The sequence below is a fragment of the Oncorhynchus nerka genome, linkage group LG15 (assembly GCF_034236695.1).
Source record: "Oncorhynchus nerka isolate Pitt River linkage group LG15, Oner_Uvic_2.0, whole genome shotgun sequence".
Taxonomy (NCBI): domain Eukaryota; kingdom Metazoa; phylum Chordata; class Actinopteri; order Salmoniformes; family Salmonidae; genus Oncorhynchus; species Oncorhynchus nerka.
In genome coordinates this window covers 93,878,753-93,899,485 of record NC_088410.1, presented here as the reverse complement: position 1 = coordinate 93,899,485, position 20,733 = coordinate 93,878,753, and the positions used below count along the sequence as shown (strand labels likewise).

Here is a 20,733-nt window from a genome sequence, read left to right as displayed (position 1 = left end):
AAAAAAAAAAGTATTTTCACAAGACTCTCAATCTGCCTCTGAACCCCTCCCCCCAAAAAGGCACTTCTCTTTTCCCCATTAGCAGTGAGAAAATGTATTTTCACAAGACTCTCAATCTGCCTCTGAACCCCACCCCCCCCCAAAAGGCACTTCTCTTTTCCCCATTAGCAGTGAGAAAATGTATTTTCACAAGACTCTCAATCTGCCTCTGAACCCCACCCCCCCCCAAAAGGCACTTCTCTTTTCCCCATTAGCAGTGAGAAAATGTATTTTCACAAGACTCTCAATCTGCCTCTGAACCCCCCAAAAAAGGCACTTCTCTTTTCCCCATTAGCAGTGAGAAAATGTACTCGATGTGATCTGAAGATTAATACACTAACTGTAAGTTGCTCTGGATAAGAGTGTCTAGTAAATGACAAAAAATGTTAAATGTTTGTAGCTAGATGCATTGGTTTTGGAATACTTTGGCATACTGTCCGCTGTTGTCATTGTGACAGTGGAGCTTCTGGGCTCAACTCGTAGGTGTCTGTGTTCTGGTCTCCATTTTGTTCCAACGCATCTCTGTCCCAGTGATTGTTGTTTTCAAGTCTGTAAGTCTGTAGATCAGAATTATCTCCTTCTCCATTGTCTCTGTGGACATGCTGTCTGTCTCTCTCATTCCCCACAGGGCTAGAGCACAGCTCCAACCCTAACCCTTCACCAGACCCTGACCCTGATAAAGTACAAGCTTCCTTCATATGGCCACCTTTAGTTTTGTCTGTCTCGTCCTCCTCTTCCTCCTCCTCCTCCTCTTCATGTGCTCTCCCTCCTATCCCCCCATCCAGACTGGCATCACTGAGAAACATTGGGGTGTACTCCATGGAGAAGGGGGTGCCCCCGGAAACATGGCCCAGATCGGTGGACCCTCCTGGGGTAAGAGGAGGCTCCTCGACCCCTTCCTGTTCCTGGTCCCTGCTACAGTAGGCGTATCGATGGTTCATGTGTTGGGAGTATGAGCCAGAGTGGGAGAACCTCTTGCCACACTTATCACACTCATAGGGCTTCTCTCCAGAGTGCAGGCGACTGTGCTCCATCAGATGGTGCTTATGTTTGAAGGCCTTCCTGCAGATCTGACACTCGTGGGGACGTTTACCTGTGTGGGGGGAATATATCAGAACAGAAACATGCTCAATCCATCTGTACTGTAGCTTTCAAAAGACAGAAATTATCCCTAAAAGCCATGGTCATACTATCTGGTTGTCTCCCCATAACCTTACTAAAAGGGCTCTAATTCAATCCACATTGCAGAGGTTTAGCCTTACAGTGTGAGGCAATGTTCCCGTGGTTGTGCGGAGAACTGCATTCACGGTAAACGTTGCGTACGTCGGCCCATTTAATTACCGTTACATTTCTATCGTGTAAATAGAGCTCTTAGTATAATTGATTATGCTTCATCATTTCTATAAATGTCACTGCGTCAATTGGCCTAGCGTCGTCCGGGTTAGGGAGGGTTTGGCCGGTAGGGATATCCTTGTCTCATCGCGCACCAGCGACTCCTGTGGCGTGTCCCGGGCGGCTGGCTTCCGGGTTGGATGCGCGCTGTGTTTCGGAGGCTTTCGACCTTCGTCTCTCCCGAGCCCGTATGAGAGTTGTAGTGATGAGACAAGATAGTAACGACTAACAATTGGATACCACGAAATTGGGGGGAAAAGGGGGTAAAAAATATATATAATAAAAATAAAAAAATAAAAAATGTCACTGCGTATACCTGTGTGCTCATACTTGTGTCGGAGCAGAGAGCTGCTTTTCTGGAAGGTCTTGTCACAGATGTCGCAGGCGTACAGGCCGTCGTCTGTCTTCTTCAGTCTCTTCCTCCCTGGTCCCCCTTCTCCCTCTCCTCCCTCCTCCATCAGAGAGGGGTAGTCCAGACCCCCGCAATCCATCACTTCACCCTGGGAGGGGGAGGGGGGACATTCACAATACTAATGGTTAGGGGGTTCTGATCTGGGTCTGTTCAGGGGATGTCAGTGTCGGTTTCTCTTTAGTTACAGTTCATTCCTGTGAAATACATTTGAAAAATGTCTTTCTCTGCGATCGAATTGAAATAAACTTTATACTTTATATATATATATATATATATATATATATATATATATATATATATATATATATATATATATATATATATTTATAACATATAGGGGAACTGTTGTTCTTACCATGATGGCTTGTCTCTCCTGACGGATCCTCTTCAGCACGGCATCTGTGTCCGACTCCATCATGTAGACCATAGGGGAGAGAAATCGGTGACTGAGGGGCAGTGAGGGGACCACGTCATGTCCTGAGCCAGCTAGCCCAGCAGGCATCATGGGGTTAAACAGAGGGTATGCACTGTAGACGGAGCCCTCAAACATCGGAACGCCACTGTAGACGCCTTGATGCTGATGAGATTTAGATTTGTTTAGATTAGATTGATGTTTATTGTCCTAAAGGAGTCAAATCTTACCACAGATCACACATTGCACATACATGCACTGTATAGAAACACAGTATAAAACAAACAGCACACAGCCAGACATAAATAATACCCCTCCTGTCCCACACCTGTTGCCAAGGTGAACTGAGACTCAGCCTCCGGTGGAGCTGCTGGTTCTCTGCTGGCTCTCTGTAGGTCTTCTCTCTCTTTTCTCCCAGACGAGGGTGTCCATTACTGGGCATGCTGTCCTCCAGGACTTTCCCCTCCTGGGGCTTGGGGAGGGAGAGATCCAGGGGTTGGTCAATCTGGGAGCTACCCGACCCGGCGGTCCTTCCTTGGGGGATGATTCGACTCCAATGAGGGGTGAGAGTGGTGGAGGAAAGGTCCAGGCAGAGGGGCGAGTCGATCTCTGAAGAGGGTAATGGTCCTATTGGTTGCAGTGAGGACATGTCTGTAGCAGGGCTAGTTGGTGCTGGTTGGCCGGGGCTGCCGCCACTCCTGACACTCTCCTGGCTAGACCAATAGGATCTCATGGATAGTGAGTCTGGGCGGGGCTGTAGGGGGGAGTGCATGGCGACTAGCAGCTCCTGAGGGACAGAGTGCCAGCAGGGTCTCTGGAGAGGAGACTTATCTTTGGAGAAACCGTTAGCCATCGCTGAGGTTTTATTGTTGTTGGCTGGTGGGGGTGGCTGGAGAGGGGTTCTGGAGGAGAAGTAGAGGGGAGAGAGGTGGTCTTTGCTGTGAGGACCTTCAGGCACCTCCATGGCCTGCCGGTTCACCTTACAGAGGTAGCGCTCATGCTGCAGTAACACGGCAGGGCTGGGGAAGAGCTGGGAGCACCAGTGGCATGTCACCCCACCTCCACCCCTGTACCCTTCACCCGAGCCGGTTCGGTTACGTTTCAGCTCTTTTGGATCATCTGCCTTCCTGTCTCGCCCTCTGTTGTGAATCCCCAGTCTCCCCTCCTCCCTGGGTGAGCCTACATCTCCCTCCTCCCTGGGTGAGCCTACATCTCCCTCCTCCCTGGGTGAGCCTACATCTCCCTCCTCCCTGTCAAACATCTCCTGCAGCATCTGCTCAAACTTGCCCCCGGCGCTGGTATGGAGGTACGGCAGCAGGTTGGTGCCCTTGAACACGTTGTCCCGGAGGGAGAACTCCGCTGGGGGGTCCCACAGCCTGCCTAGCTCCCGGCCCTGGAGGACCCCCCTGCTCTGGTCCCCAGGGGGGTACAGCTCCCTCTCTAAGCCCATTGGTGACTGACGCTTCTGGGTGTGAGGAAGGTAGGGAGAGCCCTTTCCACTGCTGTTCCTACTGCTTCCTGCTGAGGGTGATGCAGGAGAGGACTGGTAGGTCCCCTGGCTATGTCTGTTGTTATAGCTCTCCCCTCCACCTCTACGTCCCCCTCCTCCTCCTCCTCCTCCTCCTCCCCCTGTCAAGCACTTCTTACTGCTGAGGTGTGAGCTGTAGGAGCCAGAGTGAGAGAAGCGCTTCTTGCAGTTGGAACATTCATACGGTTTCTCACCTAAAGAAGGAAGCACAGACACGGAACCTCAGTTGAAGATGCTTCGCGTCGTGCCTAAGAACAACCCTTAGTCATGTATTAATTACCATGGGTTCTCATGTCTTATTGCTTTAACATAAAACCAATCAAATTTATTTGGAATATTTCATGTAAGAAAAGGTGAAATTACCACTGTGGATACGGAGGTGCTCTTTGAGGTGGTGTTTGTACTTGAAGGATTTCCCACACTGAAAACACTTGAACTTCCTGCTCTCCGCACCATGGTCAATGTGCTGCACCAATCACAAACACGCATTCAGTCAAATCAGTTCTGGTCAACAGGAGATTGAGAGTCAACTCTGAGATTGCATATCATGCCTTTTCTACAGTCAAACTACAGTGCATTTGGAAAGTATTCAGACCCCTTGACTTTTTCCACATTTTGTTACATTACAGCCTTATTCTAAAATTGATTAAATAAAACATGTTCCTCATCAATCTACACACAACACCCCACAATGACACCACAATACCCCATAATGACACCACAATACCCCATAATGACATCACAATACCCCATAATGACATCACAATACCCCATAATGACAAACAAAAACAGATTATTTTTTGTGTACAAATGTATAAAGAAAAAAACTATACAGAAATACCTTAATTACATAGGTATTCAGACCCGTTGCTATGAGACGCAAAATGGAGCTCAAGTGCATCCTGTTTTCATTGATCATCCTTGAGATGTTTCTACAACTTGGTTGGAGTCCACCTGTGGTAAATTTCAATTGATTGGACATGATTTGGAAAGGCACACACCTGTCTATATAATGTCCCAGAATTGACAGTGCATGTCAGAGCAAAAACCAAGCCATGAGGTCAAAGGAATTGTCCGTAGAGCTCCAAGACAGGATTGTGTCGATGCACAGATATGGGGAAGGGTACCAAAACATTTCTGCAGTATTGAAGGCCCCCAAGAACACAGTGGCCTCCATCATTCTTAAATGTTTGGAACCACCAAGACTCATCCTAGAGTCTGGAGGCAGACCCCCTGGCCTCCCGGCCAAACTGAGCAATCGGGTGAAAGGGGCCTTGGTCAGGGAGGTGACCAAGAACCTGATGGTCACTCTGACAGAGCTCCAGGGTTCCTCTATGGAGATGGGAGAATCTTCCAGAAGGACAACCATCTCTGCAGCACTCCACCAATTAGGCCTTTATGGTAGAGTGGCCAGACAGAAGCAACTCTTCAGTAAAAGGCACATGACAGCCCGCTTGAAGTTTGCCAAAAGGCACATAAAAGACTCAGACCATGAGAAACAAGATTCTCTGGTCTGATGAAACCAAGATTGAACACTTTGGCCTGAATGCCAAGCATCACGTCTGGAGGAAACCTGGCACCATCCCTACAGTGAAGCATGGTGGTGACAGCATCACGCTGTGGAGATGTTTTTCAGCGGCAGGGACTGGGAGACTAGTCAGGATCGAGGGAAAGATGAACGGAGCAAAGTACAGAGAGATCCTTGATGAAAACCTGCTCCAGAGCGTTAAGGACCTCAGACTGAATGTCTTTGAGTAGCCCAGTCAGAGCCCGGACTTGAACGTGATCGAACATCTCTGTAGAGACCTGAAAATAGCTGTGCAGCGACGCTCCTCATCCAACCTGACAGAGCTTGAGAGGATCTGCAGAGAAGAATGGGAGAAACTCCCCAAATACAGGTGTTCCAAGCTTGTAGCCTTATACCCAAGAAGACTTGAAACTGTAATCGCTGCCAAAGGTGCTTCAACAAAGTACTGAGTAAAGGGTCTTATGTAAATGTGATATTCCATTTTTTTTATATACATTTGCAAAGATTTTTTAAAACATGTTTTTGCTTTGTCATTATGAGGTATTGTGATGTCATTATGGGGTATTGTGATGTCATTATGAGGTATTGTGATGTCATTATGGGGTATTGTGATGTCATTATGGGGTATTGTGATGTCATTATGAGGTATTGTGATGTCATTATGGGGTATTGTGATGTCATTATGAGGTATTGTGATGTCATTATGGGGTATTGTGATGTCATTATGGGGTATTGTGATGTCATTATGGGGTATTGTGATGTCATTATGAGGTATTGTGATGTCATTATGGGGTATTGTGATGTCATTATGGGGTATTGTGATGTCATTATGGGGTATTGTGATGTCATTATGGGGTATTGTGATGTCATTATGGGGTATTGTGATGTCATTATGGGGTATTGTGATGTCATTATGGGGTATTGTGTGTAGATTGACGAGGGGAAAAAACAATTAATCCTTTTTAGAACAAGGCTGTAACATAACAAAATGTGGAAAAAGGGAAGGGGTCTGAACACTTTCCGAATGCTCTGACATAATGCTTTTTTGGAGTCATTAGATTGCTGGTCATATCCGCCTTGAAAAACCTTCAGAAAGAGTAGCACCTTGTAGTAGGTGGACTCCAAAAGATTTGATATTTCTTCCAGTGTGTCACCTTGCCATGTACCTGACTGTGCAGTTCCATGTGTCGTTCCATCTGAGCTCTATAGTGTCCCCCGTCCCGCTCGTGGCAAAACCTGATGTGCTCGCGTAGGGACTCTCCGCGGTGGAAGGTATGCTGGCAGAACGGGCAAGCCTGTAGATTTAAAGGGACTCCGTCTAGGACACACATAGCCAGATAGAGGACAATAAAATTCAATAAATTCATTCAGAAACAAAAAGTTTAAGAAACACAATGTCAAGGATTCAAACTGTAGTCAACAGCCATCGAGGAATCCATCTATCTGGCCGTTAATGACATAAGGATGTATTTCCTGCAATTCTGACAGTAGCTCCATGGATGTTGTAAATGTAACAATTTGTAAGTCGCTCTGGATAAGAGCGTCTGCTAAATGTAAATGACTTAAATGTAATGTAAATGTAACTACAAATATTCTACTCAAATTAGCCTTGTGGGCTATATCGACAGAGATTTGTGGAAATGCAAGGTGTGTTTATAAGGATGCAATATCCATAACCTACCTGGTCTCTCAGGTGAGCGCCGAGCCCCAACAGACCAGACGGGAGGGAGGTCATCATGGAGGCGCAGACTGCCAGTGTGGTACATGGCTGGGGCAGGGCTTCTGCCGTTGGGGGGCAGGCGGTTGTGGTGCTGGTGGTGGTGTGAGGCAGGTTGGTGGGAGGATGCCTTTCTCAACTGAACCAGGAAGTCATAGTGGGCCAAGTCCTCCAAGGCCCTGCTGTCTGACCTCTGACCTGCTGGGGAACAGAGACAGAGTGAGAGGGTAAAGAGGTGTAACGGTGATGAACATAAAACAAAGAGACAAAATGACCTTTTATTTTCTATGTAGTATGTACTTCATTAATAGTCCCTAATTCCGTATATATAATTATACATTATCTAGAGAATAGGCTGTCTGATGTCTGATCTGGGGACAGGGACAGTTGGCATATATGACGTGTCTGTTTTAAATGATCTTGTCATACTGTTATAGTCATTGTTTAACACTTTAAAATACAGAGTTAAACTGTGTTTAAAAAAATGATATCAAGAACTGTGAAAGAGAGAACTTGGTGTCTGCTCTGGACATGGGCAGGAATATCCTAGAAGATTTTCCCCGTTGAGTTCAATCACAGGCAGATGTAATGTAAAGTAAAGAGAAGATGAGACAGGACAGTCAGAGGGATGTCATGTAAAGAGAAGACAAGACAGGACAGTCAGAGGGATGTAATGTAAAGAGAAGACAAGACAGGACAGTCAGAGGGATGTAATGTAAAGAGAAGACAAGACAGGACAGTCAGAGGGATGTCATGTAAAGAGAAGACAAGACAGGACAGTCAGAGTGATGTAATGTAAAGAGAAGACAAGACAGGACAGTCAGAGTGATGTAATGTAAAGAGAAGACGAGACAGGACAGTCAGAGGGATGTAATGTAAAGAGAAGACGAGACAGGACAGTCAGAGGGATGTAATGTAATGTGAAGTCGAGACAGGACAGTCAGAGGGATGTAATGTAATGTGAAGAGAAGACAAGACAGGACAGTCAGAGGGATGTAATGTAATGTAAAGAGAAGACGAGACAGGACAGTCAGAGTGATGTAATGTAAAGAGAAGACAAGACAGGACAGTCAGAGGGATGTAATGTAAAGAGAAGACAAGACAGGACAGTCAGAGGGATGTCATGTAAAGAGAAGACAAGACAGGACAGTCAGAGGGATGTAATGTAAAGAGAAGACAAGACAGGACAGTCAGAGGGATGTAATGTAAAGAGAAGACAAGAGAAGACAGTCAGAGGGATGTAATGTAAAGAGAAGACAAGACAGGACAGTCAGAGGGATGTCATGTAAAGAGAAGACAAGACAGGACAGTCAGAGTGATGTAATGTAAAGTAAAGAGAAGACGAGACAGGACAGTCAGAGTGATGTAATGTAAAGAGAAGACGAGACAGGACAGTCAGAGTGATGTAATGTAAAGAGAAGACGAGACAGGACAGTCAGAGTGATGTAATGTAATGTAAAGAGAAGACAAGACAGGACATTCAGAGGGATGCAATGTAAAGTAAAGAGAGGACGAGACAGGACAGTCAGAGGGAAGTAATGTAAAGAGAAGACGAGACAGGACAGTCAGAGGGATGTAATGTAAAGTAAAGAGAAGACGAGACAGGACAGTCAGAGGGATGTAAAGTAAAGAGAAGACGAGACAGGACAGTCAGAGTGATGTAATGTAAAGTAAAGAGAAGACGAGACAGGACAGTCAGAGTGATGTAATGTAAAGTAAAGAGAAGACGAGACAGGAAAGTCAGAGTGATGTAAAGTAAAGAGAAGACGAGACAGGACAGTCAGAGTGATGTAATGTAAAGAGAAGACGAGACAGGACAGTCAGAGTGATGTAATGTAAAGAGAAGACGAGACAGGACAGTCAGAGGGATGTAATGTAATGTAAAGAGAAGACGAGACAGGACAGTCAGAGGTATGTAATGTAAAGAGAAGACGAGACAGGACAGTCAGAGGGATGTAATGTAAAGTAAAGAGAAGACGAGACAGGACAGTCAGAGTGATGTAATGTAAAGTAAAGAGAAGACGAGACAGGACAGTCAGAGTGATGTAAAGTAAAGAGAAGACGAGACAGGACAGTCAGAGTGATGTAATGTAAAGAGAAGACAAGACAGGACAGTCAGAGGGATGTAATGTAAAGAGAAGACAAGACAGGACAGTCAGAGGGATGTCATGTAAAGAGAAGACGAGACAGGACAGTCAGAGTGATGTAAAGTAAAGAGAAGACGAGACTGGACAGTCAGAGTGATGTAAAGTAAAGAGAAGATGAGACAGGACAGTCAGAGGGATGTAATGTAATGTAAAGAGAAGACGAGACAGGAAAGTCAGAGTGATGTAATGTAAAGAGAAGACGAGACAGGACAGTCAGAGGGATGTAATGTAAAGTAAAGGGAAGACGAGACAGGACAGTCAGAGGGATGTAATGTAAAGAGAAAACGAGACAGGACAGTCAGAGGGATGTAATGTAAAGTAAAGAGAAGACGAGACAGGACAGTCAGAGGGATGTAAAGTAAAGAGAAGACGAGACAGGACAGTCAGAGGGATGTAATGTTTAGTAAAGAGAAGACGAGACAGGACAGTCAGAGTGATATAATTTAAAGAGAAGACGAGACAGGACAGTCAGAGTGATGTAATGTAAAGAGAAGACGAGACAGGACAGTCAGAGGGATGTAATGTAATGTAAAGAGAAGACGAGCCAGGACAGTCAGAGGGATGTAATGTAATGTAAAGAGAAGACAAGACAGGACAGTCAGAGGGATGTAATGTAATGTAAAGAGAAGACGAGACAGGACAGTGAGAGTGATGTAATGTAAAGAGAAGACGAGACAGGACAGTGAGAGTGATGTAATGTAAAGAGAAGACAAGACAGGACAGTCAGAGGGATGTCATGTAAAGAGAAGACGAGACAGGACAGTCAGAGTGATGTAATGTAAAGTAAAGAGAAGACGAGACTGGACAGTCAGAGTGATGTAAAGTAAAGAGAAGATGAGACAGGACAGTCAGAGGGATGTAATGTAATGTAAAGAGAAGACGAGACAGGAAAGTCAGAGTGATGTAATGTAAAGAGAAGACGAGACAGGACAGTCAGAGGGATGTAATGTAAAGTAAAGGGAAGACGAGACAGGACAGTCAGAGGGATGTAATGTAAAGAGAAAACGAGACAGGACAGTCAGAGGGATGTAATGTAAAGTAAAGAGAAGACGAGACAGGACAGTCAGAGGGATATAATGTAAAGAGAAGACGAGACAGGACAGTCAGAGTGATGTAATGTAAAGAGAAGACGAGACAGGACAGTCAGAGGGATGTAATGTAATGTAAAGAGAAGACGAGCCAGGACAGTCAGAGGGATGTAATGTAATGTAAAGAGAAGACAAGACAGGACAGTCAGAGGGATGTAATGTAATGTAAAGAGAAGACGAGACAGGACAGTCAGAGTGATGTAATGTAAAGTAAAGAGAAGACGAGACAGGACAGTCAGAGTGATGTAATGTAAAGTAAAGAGAAGACGAGACAGGAAAGTCAGAGTGATGTAAAGTAAAGAGAAGACGAGACAGGACAGTCAGAGTGATGTAATGTAAAGAGAAGACGAGACAGGACAGTCAGAGTGATGTAATGTAAAGAGAAGACGAGACAGGACAGTCAGAGGGATGTAATGTAAAGAGAAGACAAGACAGGACAGTCAGAGGGATGTAATGTAAAGAGAAGACAAGACAGGACAGTCAGAGGGATGTAATGTAAAGAGAAGACAAGACAGGACAGTCAGAGGGATGCAATGTAAAGAGAAGAGAAGACGTGACAGGACAGTCAGAGTGATGTAATGTAAAAAGAAGACAAGACAGGACAGTCAGAGTGATGTAATGTAAAGTGAAGAGAAGACTAGACAGGACAGTCAGAGGGATGTAATGTAAAGAGAAGAGAAGACGAGACAGGACAGTCAGAGTGATGTAATGTAAAGTAAAGTAAAGACAGGACAATCAGAGGGATGTAATGTAAAGTGAAGAGAAGACGAGACAGGACAGTCAGAGGGATGTAAAGTAAAGAGAAGATGAGACAGGACAGTCAGAGTGATGTAATGTAAAGTAAAGAGAAGACAGGACAGGACAGTCAGAGTGATGTAATGTAAAGTAAAGTAAAGAGAAGACAGGACAGGACAGTCAGAGTGATGTAATGTAAAGTAAAGAGAAGACAGGACAGGACAGTCAGAGTGATGTAATGTAAAGTAAAGTAAAGAGAAGACAGGACAGGACAGTCAGAGTGATGTAATGTAAAGTAAAGAGAAGACAGGACAGGACAGTCAGAGTGATGTAATGTAAAGTAAAGAGAAGACGAGACAGGACAGTCAGAGTGATGTAATGTAAAGTAAAGAGAAGACGAGACAGGAAAGTCAGAGTGATGTAAAGTAAAGAGAAGACGAGACAGGACAGTCAGAGTGATGTAATGTAAAGTAAAGAGAAGACGAGACAGGACAGTCAGAGTGATGTAATGTAAAGTAAAGAGAAGACGAGACAGGAAAGTCAGAGTGATGTAAAGTAAAAGAGAAGACGAGACAGGACAGTCAGAGTGATGTAATGTAAAGAGAAGACGAGACAGGACAGTCAGAGTGATGTAATGTAAAGAGAAGAAGACGAGACAGGACAGTCAGAGGGATGTAATGTAATGTAAAGAGAAGACGAGACAGGACAGTCAGAGGTATGTAATGTAAAGAGAAGACGAGACAGGACAGTCAGAGGGATGTAATGTAAAGTAAAGAGAAGACGAGACAGGACAGTCAGAGTGATGTAATGTAAAGTAAAGAGAAGACGAGACAGGACAGTCAGAGTGATGTAAAGTAAAGAGAAGACGAGACAGGACAGTCAGAGTGATGTAATGTAAAGAGAAGACAAGACAGGACAGTCAGAGGGATGTAATGTAAAGAGAAGACAAGACAGGACAGTCAGAGGGATGTCATGTAAAGAGAAGACGAGACAGGACAGTCAGAGTGATGTAAAGTAAAGAGAAGATGAGACAGGACAGTCAGAGGGATGTAATGTAATGTAAAGAGAAGACGAGACAGGAAAGTCAGAGTGATGTAATGTAAAGAGAAGACGAGACAGGACAGTCAGAGGGATGTAATGTAAAGTAAAGGGAAGACGAGACAGGACAGTCAGAGGGATGTAATGTAAAGAGAAAACGAGACAGGACAGTCAGAGGGATGTAATGTAAAGTAAAGAGAAGACGAGACAGGACAGTCAGAGGGATGTAAAGTAAAGAGAAGACGAGACAGGACAGTCAGAGGGATGTAATGTTTAGTAAAGAGAAGACGAGACAGGACAGTCAGAGTGATATAATTTAAAGAGAAGACGAGACAGGACAGTCAGAGTGATGTAATGTAAAGAGAAGACGAGACAGGACAGTCAGAGGGATGTAATGTAATGTAAAGAGAAGACGAGCCAGGACAGTCAGAGGGATGTAATGTAATGTAAAGAGAAGACAAGACAGGACAGTCAGAGGGATGTAATGTAATGTAAAGAGAAGACGAGACAGGACAGTGAGAGTGATGTAATGTAAAGAGAAGACGAGACAGGACAGTGAGAGTGATGTAATGTAAAGAGAAGACAAGACAGGACAGTCAGAGGGATGTCATGTAAAGAGAAGACGAGACAGGACAGTCAGAGTGATGTAATGTAAAGTAAAGAGAAGACGAGACTGGACAGTCAGAGTGATGTAAAGTAAAGAGAAGATGAGACAGGACAGTCAGAGGGATGTAATGTAATGTAAAGAGAAGACGAGACAGGAAAGTCAGAGTGATGTAATGTAAAGAGAAGACGAGACAGGACAGTCAGAGGGATGTAATGTAAAGTAAAGGGAAGACGAGACAGGACAGTCAGAGGGATGTAATGTAAAGAGAAAACGAGACAGGACAGTCAGAGGGATGTAATGTAAAGTAAAGAGAAGACGAGACAGGACAGTCAGAGGGATATAATGTAAAGAGAAGACGAGACAGGACAGTCAGAGTGATGTAATGTAAAGAGAAGACGAGACAGGACAGTCAGAGGGATGTAATGTAATGTAAAGAGAAGACGAGCCAGGACAGTCAGAGGGATGTAATGTAATGTAAAGAGAAGACAAGACAGGACAGTCAGAGGGATGTAATGTAATGTAAAGAGAAGACGAGACAGGACAGTGAGAGTGATGTAATGTATAGAGAAGACGAGACAGGACAGTGAGAGTGATGTAATGTAAAGAGAAGACGAGACAGGACAGTCAGAGTGATGTAATGTAAAGAGAAGACAAGACAGGACAGTCAGAGTGATGTAGTAATGTGAAGAGAAGATGAGACAGGACAGTCAGGGTGGTGTAATGTAAAGAGAAGACAAGACAGGACAGTCAGAGGGATGTAATGTAAAGAGAAGACAAGACAGGACAATCAGAGGGATGTAATGTAATGTAAAGAGAAGACGAGACAGGACAGTCAGAGGGATGTAATGTAAAGAGAAGACAAGACAGGACAGTCAGAGGGATGCAATGTAAAGAGAAGAGAAGACGTGACAGGACAGTCAGAGTGATGTAATGTAAAAAGAAGACAAGACAGGACAGTCAGAGTGATGTAATGTAAAGTGAAGAGAAGACTAGACAGGACAGTCAGAGGGATGTAATGTAAAGAGAAGAGAAGACGAGACAGGACAGTCAGAGTGATGTAATGTAAAGTAAAGTAAAGACAGGACAATCAGAGGGATGTAATGTAAAGTGAAGAGAAGACGAGACAGGACAGTCAGAGGGATGTAAAGTAAAGAGAAGATGAGACAGGACAGTCAGAGTGATGTAATGTAAAGTAAAGAGAAGACAGGACAGGACAGTCAGAGTGATGTAATGTAAAGTAAAGTAAAGAGAAGACAGGACAGGACAGTCAGAGTGATGTAATGTAAAGTAAAGAGAAGACAGGACAGGACAGTCAGAGTGATGTAATGTAAAGTAAAGTAAAGAGAAGACAGGACAGGACAGTCAGAGTGATGTAATGTAAAGTAAAGAGAAGACAGGACAGGACAGTCAGAGTGATGTAATGTAAAGTAAAGAGAAGACGAGACAGGACAGTCAGAGTGATGTAATGTAAAGTAAAGAGAAGACGAGACAGGAAAGTCAGAGTGATGTAAAGTAAAGAGAAGACGAGACAGGACAGTCAGAGTGATGTAATGTAAAGTAAAGAGAAGACGAGACAGGACAGTCAGAGTGATGTAATGTAAAGTAAAGAGAAGACGAGACAGGAAAGTCAGAGTGATGTAAAGTAAAGAGAAGACGAGACAGGACAGTCAGAGTGATGTAATGTAAAGAGAAGACGAGACAGGACAGTCAGAGTGATGTAATGTAAAGAGAAGACGAGACAGGACAGTCAGAGGGATGTAATGTAATGTAAAGAGAAGACGAGACAGGACAGTCAGAGGTATGTAATGTAAAGAGAAGACGAGACAGGACAGTCAGAGGGATGTAATGTAAAGTAAAGAGAAGACGAGACAGGACAGTCAGAGTGATGTAATGTAAAGTAAAGAGAAGACGAGACAGGACAGTCAGAGTGATGTAAAGTAAAGAGAAGACGAGACAGGACAGTCAGAGTGATGTAATGTAAAGAGAAGACAAGACAGGACAGTCAGAGGGATGTAATGTAAAGAGAAGACAAGACAGGACAGTCAGAGGGATGTCATGTAAAGAGAAGACGAGACAGGACAGTCAGAGTGATGTAAAGTAAAGAGAAGACGAGACTGGACAGTCAGAGTGATGTAAAGTAAAGAGAAGATGAGACAGGACAGTCAGAGGGATGTAATGTAATGTAAAGAGAAGACGAGACAGGAAAGTCAGAGTGATGTAATGTAAAGAGAAGACGAGACAGGACAGTCAGAGGGATGTAATGTAAAGAGAAAACGAGACAGGACAGTCAGAGGGATGTAATGTAAAGTAAAGAGAAGACGAGACAGGACAGTCAGAGGGATGTAAAGTAAAGAGAAGACGAGACAGGACAGTCAGAGGGATGCAATGTAAAGAGAAGAGAAGACGTGACAGGACAGTCAGAGTGATGTAATGTAAAAAGAAGACAAGACAGGACAGTCAGAGTGATGTAATGTAAAGTGAAGAGAAGACTAGACAGGACAGTCAGAGGGATGTAATGTAAAGAGAAGAGAAGACGAGACAGGACAGTCAGAGTGATGTAATGTAAAGTAAAGTAAAGACAGGACAATCAGAGGGATGTAATGTAAAGTGAAGAGAAGACGAGACAGGACAGTCAGAGGGATGTAAAGTAAAGAGAAGATGAGACAGGACAGTCAGAGTGATGTAATGTAAAGTAAAGAGAAGACAGGACAGGACAGTCAGAGTGATGTAATGTAAAGTAAAGTAAAGAGAAGACAGGACAGGACAGTCAGAGTGATGTAATGTAAAGTAAAGAGAAGACAGGACAGGACAGTCAGAGTGATGTAATGTAAAGTAAAGTAAAGAGAAGACAGGACAGGACAGTCAGAGTGATGTAATGTAAAGTAAAGAGAAGACAGGACAGGACAGTCAGAGTGATGTAATGTAAAGTAAAGAGAAGACAGGACAGGACAGTCAGAGTGATATAATGTAAAGTGAAGAGAAGACGAGACAGGACAGTCAGAGTTATGTAATGTAAAGTGAAGAGAAGGCGAGACAGGACAGTCAGAGTGATGTAATGTAAAGTAAAGAGAAGACGAGACAGGACAGTCAAAGGGATGTAATGTAAATTAAAGAGAAGACAAGACAGGACAGTCAGAGGGATGTAATGTAAAGAGAAGACGAGACAGGACAGTCAGAGTGATGTAATGTAAAGTAAAGAGAAGACGAGACAGGACAGTCAAAGGGATGTAATGTAAAGTAAAGAGAAGACAAGACAGGACAGTCAGAGGGATGTAATGTAAAGAGAAGACGAGACAGGACAGTCAGAGTGCTCTGCTCCTTGCTGAGCTTCATACCAGTCACAGACTGAGGAATATTTTTCAAATCTTTGCAGATGTTGGCATTTTTTTGATCTGTTGTTCATGTGGCAAGGGAAGAGCCTCTGTGGTTGAGTGCTGTAAAAACTGGGCTTTGCCTTCATCATGCTTTGCCAAATCACATGAGGTGAGAGAGGAGTGAGTGTGTGAGAGAGAGAAAGAGAGAAAGAGAGAAAGAAAGAGAGAAAGAGAGAAAGAGAGAGAGAAAGAGAGAAAGAGAGAAAGAAATAGAGAAAGAGAGAAAGAAAGAGAGAAAGAAAGAGAGAAAGAGAGAGAGAGAGTGTGACTGAGAGAGAGGGAGAGACCGAGAGAGAGAGAGAGAGGGGGAGAGAGAGAGAGAGAGAGTGAGTGAGTGAGTGAGTGAGTGAGTGAGTGAGTGAGAGAGTGAGAGAGAGAGAGAGAGTGTGACAGAGAGGGAGAGAGAGGGCGAGACAGACAGAGAGAGGGAGAGAGATGGCGAGACAGACAGAGAGAGAGAGAGAGAGAGAGAGGGCGAGACAGACAGAGAGAGAGAGAGAGAGGGCGAGACAGAGAGAGAGGGAGAGGGAGAGGGAGAGGGAGAGACCAACTATATATATATATAATAATAATGATTTTTCCAGAGAAGATCCAGATCTCAGGAAATTAGACAAGATGTCTCAATTGGTACAAAATACGTAGAGTACTGCACATACTACAATTATATATATAGATATCTAGATATCTATATACAGTGCCTTGCGAAAGTATTCGGCCCCCTTGAACTTTGCGACCTTTTGCCACATTTCAGGCTTCAAACATAAAGATATAAAACTGTATTTTTTTGTGAAGAATCAACGTTATGTTTGGCGTAAAAGCAACACAGCTCATCACCCTGAACACACCATCCCCACTGTCAAACATGGTGGTGGCAGCATCATGGTTTGGGCCTGCTTTTCTTCAGCAGGGACAGGGAAGATGGTTAAAATTGATGGGAAGATGGATGGAGCCAAATACAGGACCATTCTGGAAGAAAACCTGATGGAGTCTGCAAAAGACCTGAGACTGGGACGGAGATTTGTCTTCCAACAAGACAATGATCCAAAACATAAAGCAAAATCTACAATGGAATTTTTATTTTATTTATTTTTTAATTTTCAAAAATAAACATATTCAGGTGTTAGAATGGCCAAGTCAAAGTCCAGACCTGAATCCAATCGAGAATCTGTCGAAAGAACTGAAAACTGCTGTTCACAAATGCTCTCCATCCAACCTCACTGAGCTCGAGCTGTTTTTCAAGGAGGAATGGGAAAAAAATTCAGTCTCTCGATGTGCAAAACTGATAGACATACCCCAAGCGACTTACAGCTTTAATCGCAGCAAAAGGTGGCGCTACAAAGTATTAACTTAAGGGGGCTGAATAATTTTGCACGCCCAATTTTTCAGTTTTTGATTTGTTAAAAAAGTTTGAAATATCCAATAAATGTCGTTCCACTTCATGATTGTGTCCCACTTGTTGTTGATTCTTCACAAAAAATACAGTTTTATATCTTTATGTGTGAAGCCTGAAATGTGGCAAAAGGTCGCAAAATTCAAGGGGGCCGAAAACTTTCGCAAGGCACTGTATATATATATACACAATTACTTAGGTTTAAAAGTAAGCTCATCTGGACACCTAAATGAGGCAGTGAAGGAAGAACTGAGAGAGAAAGCACGCAGAGCATTCTACACCATTAAACAAAGATTTTTCTAATTGAAATGCCTATTCAAATTGGATTTCACCCAATGGGACAAACACCCCATTGAAGCCATCCACACAGAGTTCTCCTACATGGGGCGGCAGCGTAGCCTAGTGGTTAGAGCTTTGGACTAGTAACCGGAAGGTTGCGAGTTCAAACCCCCGAGCTGACAAGGTACAAATCTGTCGTTCTGCCCCTGAACAGGCAGTTAACCCACTGTTCCCAGGTCATCATTGAAAATAAGAATGTGTTCTTAACTGACTTGCCTGGTTAAATAAAGGTTAAAAAAAAAAAAATACTACAAACTACAACTACAAACAATGCATGCAGGGCAGAATTAGGCAATATCAATATCAATGCTCTTTAAAAAGAGCAATTCAGTTTTGGAAACATCTAAAATACAGTGACCCCCCTCTCATATCATTGCCAAGAGCTGAGCAAAGAAAAGAGTCCCCTCATCCAGCTGGTCCTGGGGTTGAGTTCACAAACCTGTTCTACTAACACACACAGATGCCTCAGGACCAGAACATCCAATCAATCAGAATAAAACAAATTACAACACAATCAAAACAAAACTACATTGATTATTGGGAAACACAAACACAAAGCAACATGCAGTGCTATCTGGCCCTAAATCCACAGTTCACCGTGGCAAACTATGGTTCTGATCAAAACCTTAGAAAAACCTTGACAAAGTACAGGCTCAGTGAGCACAGCCTTGCCATTGAGAAGGGTAGACACAGGAAAACCTTGCTCCCTGTAGAGGAAAGGCTGTGCAACCACTGCACCACAGCAGAACCTGAGACAGAGCTGCATTTCCTGACAAAATGTGAAACATTGAAAAAAAAATAAGAGTGCCGTTTCCCCAAATTTGAAACCCTTTATCTTCATTTGAATAGATGAATGAGGATAGGCTACCCATCCTGTTGGGGGAGGATGCAGAGAGCTGTGGGTTAGCAGCACACTACATTTACATGGATGCACTATTTCACCTTTATTTAACTAAGCCAAGTCAGTTTGGAACAAATTCTTATTTACAATGACAACCTACTCTGGCCAAAACCTAACTCGGATGACGCTGGGCCAATTGTGTGCCGCCCTATGGGACTCCCAATCACGGCCAGTTGTGATACAGGCTGGACTCAAACCAGGGTCTGTAGTGACGCCTCTAGCACTGAGATGCAGTGCCTTAGACCGCTGCGCCACTCGGGAGTCCCTACGTTGCTACCTGCCATAAGATGAGGGACAGTGTCTGACAGACCAACCAACCTGCATGTCGTCTATTTTGACCCTTGGTTATTGTTCTTACTGATTGTCCCATTGACAATATTGATTAGAGAGAGAGAGAGAGAGACAGAGAGACAGAGAGAGAGACAGAGAGACAGAGAGACAGAGAGAGAGAGACAGGGAGAGAGAGAGACAGAGAGACAGAGAGAGAGAGAGAGAGAGAGACAGAGAGAGAGAGAGAGAGAGACAGAGAGACAGAGAGACAGAGCGACAGAGAGAGAGCAGACAGAGAGAGAGAGAGAGAGACAGAGAGACAGAGAGACAGAGACAGAGAGACAGAGAGAGACAGAGAGACAGAGAGACAGAGAGAGAGAGACAGAGAGACAGAGAGACAGAGAGAGAGAGAGAGACAGAGAGAGACAGAGAGATAGAGAGACAGAGAGAAAGAGAGACAGAGAGAGTCCAAAGTGATTGTTAGGGAAGGAAAGAGTAATTATTTGATTCCAGCTCTAAATAAAACGTTGTGTGTTCCCGTGGGCAAGCGTGTGTGTTCCCGTGGGCGAGCGTGTGTGTTCCCGTGGGAGGGCGTGTGTGTTCCCGTGGGCGAGCGTGTGTGTTCCCGTGGGCGAGCGTGTGTGTTCCCCTGGGCGAGCGTGTGTGTCTTCGAGCTAAAAGAAAGGTACTGATTTCAGTATCGTAACGTCACCTCTTTGCTGCATGGAAATATTGTGACATTGTGGTGGAATGGCTCTTCTGTGTCAGGCTGCAACCTACATACGTTTTCAAAGATGACAATGAAGATGAAAAAGCCCACAGGCTGGTTTGAATAAGGGGTTTCATAAGACTGTGATGCGGATGTTTGTCAGCGTCTAACAGCTTCTCAGAGGAGTGCTGATCCGGGATCAGATCACTCGTGTCCATGTAAGATTATTTATGATGAATGTAATAAAACTAATCCTACACTTGAGACTCTTTAAGATAACAAATTAAATCACATTTTATTTGTCACATGCTTGGTAAAGAACAGGTTTACAAACTAACAGTGAAATGCTTACTTCCCAACAATTCAGAGAGATAAAATAGATCAATAGTAGAAACATTTTAAACTGTGTGTTTATTCCATACACAGGGAATAAATACACAGTGAGTAATGAGAACGGGCCTAGTTGTACAACCTGGGTGTGAACTAGGCCTCTTTGGCGATACACCTACTGTAGGTCAGGAGAGATTCCTGCTTCCTGTCCATAGTTATCCCACTCTCAGGTACCTCCTCTTCCCCCTCTGCCCAGTGGCCCTCCCTGGGGATGGGGCTTTGGGGCTGGGTTGACTGGCCCCTGGGGCTGGGGCTACCTCCTGGCTCGGTCCCTTCTCCGTCTCCCTCACCCTCGCTGGGGGTCAGACTGGTCTTGTCCAGGCTGCCCTGGTAGTCCTGGGGTTCCGGGCTCCACAGACCCACCTCATCACCATCCTCCCCCTCCGAGCCCAGAGAACTGACCCATTCAATGTCCACTGTGGAGAGAGAGCAAGAGAGAGCCAGAGGCACCGAAATAGAGAGAAAGAAAGAAAGCGAGAGAGGAAGGGAGAGAGAAAGAGAAAGAGAAAGAAAGAGAGACAGAGAGAGAGAGAGAGAGAGAGAGAGAGAGAGAGAGAGAGAGAGAGAGAGAGAGAGCATGCAAGAGGGGGTGGGAGAGAGAGAGGAAGGGAGAGAGAGTGAAAAAGCGAGAGAGACTGTTTCTGACAGTATGTTACATCATTTGTGTGGTTTTTACATATCTGAGACAGTGGAAGAACATTTAACAAATTCAAAATT

General features: G+C 44.2%; 1 protein-coding gene across 2 annotated transcripts in view; it reads right to left on the bottom strand.

Annotated features, from left to right (window-relative positions):
- Positions 1 to 305: 305 nt before the first annotated feature.
- Positions 306 to 20,733, bottom strand: part of LOC115126511 (zinc finger E-box-binding homeobox 2-like) — a 93,357-nt gene continuing 72,929 nt past the window's right edge. Inside the window, exons 2-9 of one of the 2 annotated variants that reach the window (XM_065002038.1) lie at positions 20,136 to 20,432; positions 6,993 to 7,226; positions 6,478 to 6,629; positions 4,147 to 4,249; positions 2,584 to 3,977; positions 2,199 to 2,420; positions 1,748 to 1,931; positions 306 to 1,132 (exon numbers count right to left, since the gene is read on the bottom strand). In XM_065002038.1, coding sequence (XP_064858110.1) covers positions 486 to 1,132; positions 1,748 to 1,931; positions 2,199 to 2,420; positions 2,584 to 3,977; positions 4,147 to 4,249; positions 6,478 to 6,629; positions 6,993 to 7,226; positions 20,136 to 20,432 — 3,233 coding nt within the window. In that variant the 3' untranslated portion in view covers positions 306 to 485. Of the gene's footprint in view, positions 1,133 to 1,747; positions 1,932 to 2,198; positions 2,421 to 2,583; positions 3,978 to 4,146; positions 4,250 to 6,477; positions 6,630 to 6,992; positions 7,230 to 20,135; positions 20,433 to 20,733 lie in introns of both variants that reach the window. The other variant, XM_065002037.1, reaches the window with a different exon arrangement.